Source organism: Haliotis rufescens, unplaced genomic scaffold (genome assembly GCF_023055435.1).
Source record: "Haliotis rufescens isolate VD_foot unplaced genomic scaffold, xgHalRufe1.0.p SCAF_9, whole genome shotgun sequence".
Lineage (NCBI taxonomy): Eukaryota > Metazoa > Mollusca > Gastropoda > Lepetellida > Haliotidae > Haliotis > Haliotis rufescens.
Window position 1 is genome coordinate 45,347,927 of NW_025964383.1, and position 12,781 is coordinate 45,360,707.

At 40.3% G+C, this 12,781-nt stretch overlaps 1 protein-coding gene across 1 annotated transcript; it reads left to right on the forward strand.

Annotated features, from left to right (window-relative positions):
* Positions 1 to 10,891: 10,891 nt before the first annotated feature.
* On the forward strand, positions 10,892 to 11,952 carry LOC124149991 (uncharacterized protein F54H12.2-like). The gene is made up of 2 exons (XM_046521862.2): positions 10,892 to 11,125; positions 11,212 to 11,952. The coding sequence occupies exons 1-2, from the start codon at positions 10,892 to 10,894 to the stop codon at positions 11,950 to 11,952; spliced, it is 975 nt and encodes a 324-aa protein (XP_046377818.2).
* The last annotated feature ends 829 nt before the right edge of the window (positions 11,953 to 12,781 follow it).

Sequence of the window (12,781 nt, forward strand, 5' to 3'; positions counted from 1 at the left end):
GATTGAAAATAACAAAACATTTACACCACATTATATGAAGCATAGTTATTGTTTCAATTCGTATTTGATTCAACATTTTGTTGATGTGAAGGTTGCCATTATTAATGACTAAGACAAAAAGAACAGGTAAGAAAATTATGTATAAATAATGATTGTTTTGGAATCAGATATGGATCTATGACAGACAGACCCAAAATACAAACAAGATGAAAAAAATGAATACATGTACACGCTGAATAAACGGGTGGATCACAACACACTTTATGTTACAGTGGTAGATGTTGTGCTGGTAATCCTCAGTAGTTGACAAAGAACTTTTACCAAACAATAACTATGAATATTTCGGTTGACATAAGCCTCACAAAGGTTCCAGTTGTTGATTTATTGATGAAATGATTGGTGGAGCGTTCTCATCTCGTTTGGGACTAGCTGTCACATATCACTAATAGTTGTGGTTCCTCCTCAGCATAGCCAAGGCCTCCAGCATTGCAGGATAAACAGGGACGCCCTTTTAATATAAGATACTGATGTGTTTACATCGAACACGATATGGTTTGGATTTTGAACCTGTTTCGTTCAAAATCAGTTTGTGATCATAACTTTCTCTTGTATCCTGATGTTCGAACGGAGAGAATAAACAATTCAACACAAAACTAACAAAAGGAACAAATCTCATAAATTAATGATGATTGGAATAAGTTTTTTTGTCATTTTCTGCTGCAAATACAAAGTTTTTGGCATTCTTGTTACCAGGCAAAGATGAAATATCAATTGTTTGTTCCTTGAATCGAAGAATAAGGCAAACATGGCTTCTGGTGTAATCGTCCCAGTACATGATGTTTCCGTTACAAATACAGTCGGACCCCGTTATCTCCAGTTACCAGTAGTAGATAAGTGATAAGTATCCATCCACACATCCACATTTGATGACGTCACAAGTGCACCTAGTAACCTCACGTGACTGATGACGTCACATAACCTTGACCTTGGGGGGTGGGGGGTGTTGATGTTGTTGTCATGCGATCAATGACCTCGTATTACCTTGACCAATAACCTCGTTTAACAGTTGTATCAACAAACCATTTCCGGACAGTTGAAAGGAAAAACACTTGTGTAAACACGAGATTGTTTTGAAAGAAAACACTTAAATCAACGAGCGCGTATTTGAAACGTCTCCAGTTACTGTTAGTCGAGTGAGTGAAGCTACAGATTATTTTTTATCATTTGTATCAACAAGGCATTCCCGGACAGTTGAAAGGAAAAACACTTGTGTAAACACGAGGTTGTTTTGAAAGGAAATATTTAAAACAACGAGGGTGTGTTAAAAACGTCACCAGTTACTGTTATTCGAATGAAGCTACAGATTATTTTTTATCAGTTGTATCAACAAGGCGTTCCCCGGACAGTTGAAAGGAAAAACACTCTTGTAAACACGAGGCTGTTTTGAAAAGGGAACTACTCATATCAACAAGGCCGTCTCCAGTTAGTGTTTGAGAAAGGTCACATGTATATGAAAAAAAATATATGAATAAATGCAGGAGTTGGTGATAGTTTTTTTCATTTACCATGGAGGAGTCAGCAGTACACACATCCATGACTCGTTCCACCTCAACCGACTCATGGAAGCTCTTTGGGAAAAGAATACCCAAAACAGAAGCTGTCTTTTTTTCTCAAATCGTTATCATTTATATCGTAGTGATAACTTGCATCGTGAATTTGAGTCTAAACCAAACCAATTCCAACATGTGGACCGCATTGCTCAGTTCACATACTACCTAACCCAAAAAACAAATCTAAAATAGAGCCACCCTTAACCCGCATGTGTCATATCGATAAATAAGCCAGTGATTTTAATTTCATTAAAGCAGAACGTTTTAGACACACAGAACAAGTTCAATATTTTTTCCCCTGCTGTTGAGATGGACGACTGATTCCCTCCCCAGCACAGTTGAAAGGAAACACTTGTGTAAACACGACTGTTGTGAAAGGAAATACTTGAAAAACAAGTGCGTTTCTGAGACCGTCTCTAGTTACCGTTACTCGAGCCCTACTGTAATTTGAATACACCTGTTTTTTTTTACCCTATAAATAACAGTGTTGTGACCTAAAATACTGCATTTGGTCTCTCTTGGTTCATGAATGAACATTGTGCTTATTCTCTATACCACAGAACTTTTTGGTCTCAATTTGGGAGAGATATATTTTCTGTGTGAAGGTAAGAGTTTAATTTTTTTTATTAATAGACCATATCTTTTTAAAAAATGTATTTTAATTATACGTTTTATGTTATTACAAGTATTTCATATCATTGTTTCAATTTTTTAAAAACCCATTATCTGAGGATCTATTATAATTGTGAAATCATCATGTTGGCTTCATTAGTCTACACAGACATACCAATCTATTTTTATTTATTTTTAATAATTTATTTCAGAAAGATAAAAAGTATTCAAAGAACATTGTTTGCTAGACTTTATGTAAAAAAAAAAATGTCTACCCCATTTACAACACCTGTGTATACATGTGAGTTTTGTCAAAAATCCTACAGCAACAAACAGAACATTGTTAGACATCAGAGAAATTGTGGCCCAGCTTCCAAACATTTTGATTGTCAAATATGTTCCAAATCATTCAACCGTAGTGATAGCTTACAAAGACACATAAAAAGAAGTCAACACAAAGATCCACAACCATCTACTTCTACTTCTACCTTTACTTTTACTTGTCATACATGTTCGACCACTTTCCCATCTGTGAAAGATCTCACTAAACACAGGAGACAAACCCATTCAATTCAACAAAGTGGTGGAGGGGCGGCAGCTAAACGTAGGAAAACTAATGTAGATAATCAACAGTCATGTTCCAGACAAGCAATAAATGAAAATGTCAGGGAATTTGATTTTATTCCTCAGGGCAAAGAGGGAAATGATCCCTACTATTATTTTGTGAAAATTCAACCTGACATGATTCATCACTTGAAAACAGAAATTGAAACAAAATATAGTATTAAATGGGGACTTTGTACCCAATTTAGATTCAGCAAAACAAACTCTGATGGTCTGACTACATTTAGTGAGCCTTACTTTAGAACCAAAATGTCTTTAGCCACCCAAGCTGATGATTTGGATGCGTTGTACACTGAAGTCATAAATACAATCATGAAACTAATGGACAATTACGAAGGAGATAGTTCAAACTTAAACTTTGAAACTGTGTAGAGAGTGAAATTATCCGTGGTCAAATTTCAACCCTTTCGCGGAAGTTCATATCTTCCCCTCCCCCCTTCGTTAGAGAAAAAGCACTGCCTGTTAGACATTAAAAATGTGGATGACAACCTCTGTTTTGCCTATTGCGTTTTGGCTCATCTGTTCCCCGTTCAGTCTCAACTGGTCAGAGAACAAGTGAGTCACTACAAGGACAAACTACACGAGTTAGATTTGAAAGGGTGTGAATTTCCTATGAGTCTCAGTCATATTTCAAAATTTGAAAAAACAATCAATGTAAGTATCAATGTCTATGGTTTTGACGAAGATGAGAACCAACAGCATGTCATCTTTCCATTACGAATCAGTTCAGTAACTTCCGAAGTACCCAAAGAGCGTCACATCGATCTCCTCCTGTTAACTCAAGAAGTAGAGGAGGAAGACGAACCCCCGCTGTCTCATTATGTTCTGATCTCAAGTTTGCCAGCTTTGATCAGAAAAACTGGAGACTGTCACAGCAAATTCATTTGTCGAAAATGTTTGTGGTCTTTCACCACTGAAGACAGACTACAAAGGCATACCCCCTACTGTTATCACAAAGCACAGCGAATTAAAATGCCTGAACCAAACAAAGCTTTTCGAACATTTGGGTTGGGCCACTATGCCAAAACAGTCAAAGTCCCCTTTGTGATCTACTGCGATTTTGAATCCGTGTTGTCACCTTTAGAACATAATGCGACACCTGGGAGGAGAGGAAGTCACCACCACGTCCATAAGCACATTCCCTGCGGTTACAGTTATCAAATTGTATGTCGGGAAGCCGACATGTACACATTTCCATTGAGAACCTATAGCGGGGAACGGGCTTCAGAGCATTTCATGACGCATATTTTGGAGGATTACGATCAAATCATGGACATCTTAAATCATCCCGTGCCCATGACATTAACAGATGAGGAAAAGTTAGCTTTAGTTTCGGAAACCCATTGCTATCTTTGCGGGGAGAAAGTACAGAAGAATGAGCGACACATCGATCACGATCATTTGACGGGTCGAGTCAGGGGTCTTTGTCACAATTACTGCAACGTCAACTACAACGAAGCCAAATTTGTCAATGTCATTTGTCACAATGCTTCGAGGTATGACAATCATTTGATTCTTCAAGCAGCAGAACTGTTTGCCGATCGAAAGTTGACGTGCATAGGTCAAAATTCGGAACACTTCAACATGTTTCAAATAGACCAACTTCGTTTCTTGGACAGTTTCAAATTTTTAAACACCAGCTTACAAAATTTGGCCAACAATTTGAGAAGCAAAGGAGAAGAAGAATTTGTCTATTTGGCAAAGAACTTTCCCGAACATGTGGCATTGCTGACTCGAAAGTTACCCTACTTTTATGAGTATGTGGATAGTTTTGAAAAATTAGATCGAACAGAATTTCCGAGTCGTGACGACTTTTATTCTTCCTTATCGGAAGACACCATTTCTGAACGAGACTATGCCTTCGCCCGTCACATTTGGGAGACTTTCAAAATTACATCGGTGAGACAGTTCATGGAATTGTACGTTGCCGTAGACACTTTGATTTTGACCGATGTGTTCGAAGCATTCCGTGACATGTGTCTGAGCTACTACAGATTGGACCCGTGTCAGTACTTTACTCTCCCGGGGATGGCCATGGATGCTTGTCTTTTGATGACGGGGGTGAGCTTAGATCTTATGACTGATCCAGATATGTACAACTTTGTCTCAAACGCAGTGAGAGGAGGCGTGGCGAGTATCAATCATCGCCACGCTCAAGCCAATAACAAACACATGTCCGATTTCGACCCGTCCAAACCCGAATCTCACCTGATGTACTTTGACATTAACAATTTGTATGGTGCAGCCATGAGTTGTCCTTTACCTCGAGGTCATTTTGACTGGGTAGACGAAACGGAAATAGAGTCTATTGATTGGTTGCAACTCGACCCCGAAGGTAGCGTGGGTTACATTGTAGAGTGTGATTTGGAATATCAACGTCACCTTCATTCTGTCCATCAGTCTCTGCCCCTCGCTCCCACCAAAGAAAGCATTCCCTTTGAAGATATGTCCCCCTATCATAGAGAATTGCTCGCAGAGCTTGGTATCAAAGGGGTGAAAGCCACGGGAACCAAACTTTTTGGCACATTGAAAGACAAAGAAAATTATATCATTTACTTTGCTACTTTGCAGCAATATTTACAATTGGGTTTGAAACTGAAAAAAAGTACACAAAGTTTTGAAATTTACTCAGTCCAAATGGATGAAGCCCTACATTGACTTTAACACTCAGAAACGAAAAGAAGCCACGGATGACTTTTCCAAAGATTTGTTTAAACTTCTCTCAAATGCCGTGCATGGGAAACAGTTGCAAAATGTAAGAAATTACAAACAAATTGAATTAAGTGCGACCGAGGAAAGACTGCGAAGGTTTTCATCAAAACCCAATTTCAAAAGTGTAAACATCTTTTCGGAAAATTTGGTCGTGGTAAGCTTTGAAAAGGTGTCTGTGACTTTGAACCAACCTGTCGCCGTTGGCTTCACCATTTTGGAACACGCAAAAAGACTTCTTTATGACTTTCACTACAATGTCATGTTGAAGGAATACGATAGTGACAATGTCAGGGTCCTCATGACAGACACGGATAGCTTGTTTTATCAAATCTGGTCCCCCGTGGGTACTCCTGTCCGCGATCCTCAAGACTTTATGTCAGCTAACACCCACCTCTTTGACACCTCACACTATACTGTAGACCACCCACTTCATTCCATGGAAAGACACAAAGTCATCGGTTTGATGAAAGATGAAGTGGGTGGCAAAACCATCGGAGAGTTTGTCGGACTTCGTCCCAAAAACTATAGTTTTATTTTTGACAAAACTCCCGGTGAAAGGGTAGAGAAACGCACTGCTAAAGGTGTGCAGAAAGCTTTTGTCCGAAACCATCTCCGTCATCGGATGTTTAAAGATTGTCTTTTTAAACACCAACAAAACATGGCAACATTTCATCAAATTCGATCCATTCATAACACACTCTTGACAGTCAAAGTGACCAAATTGGGTTTAACTCCTCAAGATGATAAGCGATACTTGCTGGCAGATGGCATCGAATCTCGACCCTATGGATTCAACCCTATTTAGAACTTTGTAACTAACATTCCCCATTCCAAGAAAATATGAGAAAAATGAGATCGTTTAGCAAACAATGACCACATCAACGAAATGATGAAACCTCTGGAGTGTTCCTCGACACGTGAAAGCTAGTAAACACATTTCATTTTTGTTGTTTTTAAAAATACTTTTGGAAAAATATGTTGTGAAATAAATTTTTAAAAAACAGTTAGTAATGAAAGCTAGAAAAAAAATGGCAGAAACAAAATAGGTTTGACATCAACACATAGAAAAATGGGGTTTGACATAAAACTGAAAATAGATTTTATCAAAAGAAAAACAAAAAACAAACAAATAAAATAAAACAATAGAAATATGTTTGAGAGTAACAAAATATGTTTGCTAAAAAAAATCAAAACTCATACAGAAAAAAAAATGTCCAGGATATAAAGTTTAAAAAAAATAAAATAATGTGTTTTCTATAAACAGGATGAGTGGACGAGCAACTTCCTATCACTACAGGGTGAGAGGGGGAAGAGGAGAACTTATCCGAGATTGGGCACAATCGAGACAATCTCTCCTTGCTGCTTATCTTGCTGGATGTCGATCTTTGGAGAGAACCCTGAGAACTCATCGTCAACAGAATAGCACATCAGCGGATATATTAACAGGACCTTTCACTATTAGCGTCCGGGAAGTGAGTATTCCCGAACCAAATCATAATCTTCGATCAAACAGAGAACAATTTGAAATGGTCCTTGAAAAGCTTTACTTGGACCGCCTATGTGTCAAAGTGAATGAATTGTGCAATAGTAATTGTTATGGGTGTGAGATAAATCACCCATCGCAACGCAATCATCAGTGTTTGATGATGAAGTCGGATGAACGTGCGATGATGTACTTTGACGATGCTTTAGAAGCTGTGTCCCATGGCAACATCCTTGAAGAGGCGAGGACACAAAAGAATTCTTCTGGAGTTGACTTCCCGGACATTCAAAACCTGCCTTATGAGAATGTTGATGACTTGAACAGACATTTTTTAACTTCCAGTAGGAAGGAACGATTGGAGGCCAAATTGATTGAGATCATATGATGAGATCATGAAAGTATTCATTTACGTATCATAAATTGATGAAATAATGCATAGTCAGTGAATTGATTTGATATATTGTAAATAAATAATATGTCTGTTACTCAGTGTGAATAAAAGTTAAAATAAAAGAATAATGTGTTCTTTTCATGCATGTTTGTCTTTCTTTGTCGAATGTATTATGAACAAGAGATAACAGAATGGTTATCAGAGAGAGTTTGAATAGTATTCAACCCATAAATATACTACATAAACACCCACTCAACAACCAATGAAATGTTTTTTTCATGTAGATCCAATCATCAAAGGTTTTCATGAACACGTGATCAACAAACTAACCAACCAACCAATGAATTTGAAATAATAGAATAGTGTCATGCTCGTCATTGCGCTTAAATCACACGCATTTCATCCTGTACCTTCAGAGACTCGAGTTGTGTCAGAAAAAACACGGTTACTGTATCATGGAAACAAGGTTAGTGTTCACTCCATTTTGATTTACAATTAACATAGCTAATTTCTTTTAAGTTGTTAATCATAGTTTTAGTATTCACTCGACATAGCTATTGCCTTTTAATTTGTTAATGCTGGTATTTGTCACTTTTTGGTTTTAAAAGAAAAAAAATAAATAACAAAAAGCTGTCACAGAAATTCTAAATTCAGTCATTCTATCTTTAAACAGAGTGGGAAGAAAAGACAAATCTACTTTCTATTGCTGGAAGCAGGTCGTGAAAATGCCGCACACCCTAAACGAGGCAGTCATTCGTCAATCTCACGAATGGTTTCCAAGTCGAGACGAATGCGTGAAGGATGCCAAGCGCAAGTTTGAAGACGAATTCAACGTCACGAAGCGAGTCATCATCAAGAAATCTCGCTGGGCACTGTCCGCAGACGAGGTCGCTATGGCGGAAAAGATGAAACTCGTGGAAAACCTGTTGACTTTATGCTACTGTATTCAAGTCACCAAGATAATCAAACGACTGTCTCTGAACTGTGTTTCGGGTGCATGTTCGATGCGGAAGGTGAACGGGACTACACCTGCAACATGTCTGAACAACAACTGGTTGAGAAATACTTTAACATGACATTATCCGACGTAGACGATGGAGAGGTGCACGAAAGCTGGAGAAAACTGCTGCTAGAAGACCCGAGTTTTCGAGATGTGAGAGACTTTAACTTGGTCCCGTATCGATGCAAAGACTATCGTGACTCTCAATTTAAAACGTCTCAATGGAAGGAGGGATTGAAAGATTGATGTTAAAGTTAGACAAAAGAATGTGAATGTACATTTTTAGAAAAATAACCTTTTGACAGCCGAATGGTGAGATGTTTTCTCGAGCGCTATGTTTGTTTGTTTATTTTAATTATGATATTGAAAATAAAAATCAATGTTGAAAATTTGTTTTGTTTTGTATTTCATCTTCAGACACGCATAGATGACAATGATATAAAACGAAACATCATCCATTATATTCTATCATTACACAATGAGCTCGAGAGAGATAACTTCTGACAAAGTACTGGAAGATTATTATTTCACTCCCAGAAATCCGGGGGCGTTTTGGGGTCCGGGTAAACTCAAAAAGGTGTTGAAAGGTCAATTGAAAGTTCCAGCGAGGGGTGTCAGACGGTTTGTCAACAATCAAGATGCTTACAGTTTACACAAACCCGTCAGATACCGTTTCAAACGAATGAAAGTCAGAGTGAATTCTATCCACGAAATGTTTGACGTGGATTTGGCCGATCTGTCTAGGTTTACGAAGTGGAACGATGGTGTAAGATACTTGCTGGTGGCCATCGACATATTGAGCCGCTTTGCATTCGCCCTTCCGTTAAACGATAAGAAACCAGAAACCGTCTTGAAAGCTTTCAAACAAATCCTCGAGCAGCGACGTCCCGAGAAAGTGAGAGTAGATGGTGGAAGCGAATTTAAGGGCGCGTTCAAGACGTTTTTACAAAAACAAAAGATAAAACTCACCATAGCTCGCAACGAAAACATCAAAAGTAATTACGTGGAACGTTTCAACAGAACACTGAAATCGCTGATCACCAGATACATGACCCACAATAACCTCAAACATTATCTGGACGTTCTGGCGGATTTAGTATCCAATTATAATCATACCCTACATTCGTCTCTACCCCGTCTCTCTCCGGCAGATGTCGATAAAACCAACGAAGTGAAAGTGTGGAATCACGTCTATCTGGAACCTCTGAGAAAAGTCAAACCCGTCATCAAGAAATACTTATTTAAATTGGGCGACCTGGTTCGCATCTCATACCTCAGGAAACCTTTCAGCAAGGAACTCGATCTCAAGTGGACGGAAGAACTGTTTGAAGTGGCCCAACGTTACAAGAAACAAACCTTCCCTCAGTACAAGCTGAAAGATTTTCACGACGAACCCCTGGAAGGCAGCTTTTACGCGAGCGAACTGCAGAAGGTCGACATAGCTGCGGATGTCTTGTGGCAGGTGGAGAAAATTCTGAAAAGAAAAAAAGTGAAAGGGAAAACCTACGCTCTCGTACGTTCGCTCGGCTGGCCTTCGTCTTTTGATTCCTACGTAGAAGAGAGTGAACTGAAAGACCTCTAAAAAAAAAAAAAAAAGACACAATAGAAAAGTACATCTTTCTGAAAAGCACAGATTCCAAAACGACAGCCTTTCCGGAGAATTCTCCTTATCACTTCCGCGTCAAATTAAATCAAAGGTTAACCTTCGACAGATTCTGGACGGTGTCTTTGGTCGAGCTCAATTTTGGAAAGCTGAATCTGACAAAAATCGCCGGTGGCGACCCCTACGTGGACGTGTTATGCAACTTAGGCGACAGTTCGTTGGTGGGGGAAACTCAACTGGCCTTATTGAGACGCATCGATCTGAGACAGGGACCTACGTGCACTTTTGGTACCGAATTTAACATTCATATCAAATTGAAAGAAACAATATCGAGTTGTATTTAATGTCGGCAAATACCTCCATGCCTTCATTCTTAACGGAGGAGACCTACGCCACACTTCATTTGAGACGTTATCCTTTCGTGGAGTAGTAGGAGTATTGTGACCATGGATTCGTCTTCCCGTCCGCTGTACTTTCCCGACTACGCCAAGTTTAAACATTACTTTGACAAAAAGAGGTCGTCTAGACTAGTCAATGGGAAATTACAAAGGATGGTGATCCAACCCCATCGACCGACAGCAGCAGCAGCAGCAGCAGCAGCAGCAGCACAAACAGCGCAACGGTCAGATGCATCTAAGATAGTCGTTCAAATGACTTCGGAATCCCAGAGCGTGGTTGACAGGGCAGAGGCTCAAGACAAGAGGGTGAAGGCTTTAAAACGAAAGGCAGGAGTCAAATGCATCACTACGAAGAAAATTCGTCGAACTGACAACATCAACGCCACACCTTCCAAGACGGCGAAAGTGCTCAAGTGTACCCCGGTGAAAGAAGACGATATCTTTAGTTAAAAGTAATCATGGCTCTGTTGAACGATAAAGAATTCGAAGAGCTGGTGCCAGAAACTTTGAACCTCTTCACTCTACCCCCTTATCAGACTAGTGTTCAGAAACATTACTTCGTCAACGTTCGCCCTATGAGCCAAATCAACGATTCCACGTCTTTGGAATTTCACGTGTCCAATTCCGGAGGCGACTACGTCGATTTGAAGCGCACCCGTCTACACCTCAAGTCAAAGTCACTCAAACGGACGGTACGGCTTTGGCAGAAGATGAAAATGTGGCCCCCGTGAATCTGTTTTTGCAGTCGCTTTTTTCTCAAGTGACGGTCTACCTGCAGAATCAGCTGGTGTCTTCCACCAACAACCATTACGCTTACAAAAGTATGATGAAGACCCTGTTGGAGTATGGACACGAGGCCAAGAGCACTCAGTTGACCACGCAGCTGTTCTACAAGGACGTAGCCGAACAAAACCCTGACCTGGAGAGCAGCAACGTCACCGGATCTATCAATGGCGGAATGTCGTCGAGAGCCTCCTACATAGCGGACAGCAAAGTACTGACCATGTCGGGACCCATCTACGAAGATATCTTCGACGTTAACCGGTACCTGCTGAACGAGGTAGACCTGACATTGAAGATGTACAGATCAGATCCTAAATTCTGCTTGATGAGCAGCGTGATCGAGCACAAATTCAAAGTTCAGATCTTGGACGCCTACCTGCAGGTGTGCAAAGTCAAAGTAAACCCCGCCCTGATCTTGGCTCACAACGAACTCTTCGAAAAGTCCAACGCCCTCTACCCGTACACCAAAACCGAGGTCAAGGTCACCAGCATCCCCACCAGCCAGCAGACGCACTCCATCGACAACATGTCCAACCCGGTGGCCAACAGATACATCGTGGGACTGGTGGAGAGCGCCAGTTTGAACGGGTCGTATACCGGAAACCCCTTTAATTTCAAGTCCTCCATGCTTAAAAAAGTAACCCTGTACGTCGACGGCGTCAGTGTGCCGAGTCAACCCACGGAGGCGGACGATGTCGAGTCTTACGTCAACATGCTCGACGGCATGGATCTCTAGAAGAAGGACGAAGGAAACGCCATCACCAGAAGCGACTTTCTCTTTGAGAGCGCCTTGTTCGTCTTCGACCTGGACAAGATGTGCGAAGATTCAGAGTACCTCAACCTGGTGAAATCGGGCACCGTCAGGTTGGAACTTGAATTTAAATCGGCACTGATCAAACCTCTCAGTTGCGTCGTCTTGACTCAGAGGAATTCCCTCATCGAAATCGACCAAGCCCGCAATGTGTTCGTCAAGTGATGAAGGCTTCTCAGTTGATGTGCGCCATACAGTGCGACTCGAGCTTACAGAGACACGTGTTAGGCGTTTATGTAAAAGATACTTTACCCGTGCTCTCCCCTTCTTTCCTGAAAAAGGGAGTCGGTCTCTTCGTCAATACGGATGTTAGACAAAACAGAGGTCGCCACTGGATTGCTATGTATCTCCGAGGAAACAACAGAGCAGAGCTGTTTGACAGTTTGGCAGAACCGGTTGACGTTGTATTCGATCGTTTTTTAAAGTCCTACGTCGGTTCTTACACTCGCAATATTCAACAGTTACAATCTACAGATTCCAAGGGGTGTGGGTTTTACTGCTTGTATTTTTTACTGTGTATATTTAAAGATCATTTAAGATTGAACCAGATTGTCCATCAGTTTGATGTCAATGAATTACAATGGAATGACGCCTTTGTCACTAGCTTCATTTGTAACTACTTCAAATACTGCACTCATGTGAGCACTCCTTGTATTGATTCTTAAAAATATTATCTTTACACCACGCTATCGCATCATCTGGGGATTTCCATCATCAACATACAACAATCCGCCTATCCCAAAGGAGAATGCAA

Excerpts from the sequence above, each read along its gene's own strand:
- LOC124149991 (XM_046521862.2), top strand. The coding sequence starts at position 10,892 with ATGGCTCTGTTGAACGATAAAGAATTCGAAGAGCTGGTGCCAGAAACT. Across the intron at positions 11,126-11,211 it reads CAAAGTCACTCAAACGGACG|AATCAGCTGGTGTCTTCCAC; the intron begins GTACGGCTTTGG and ends GTCTACCTGCAG.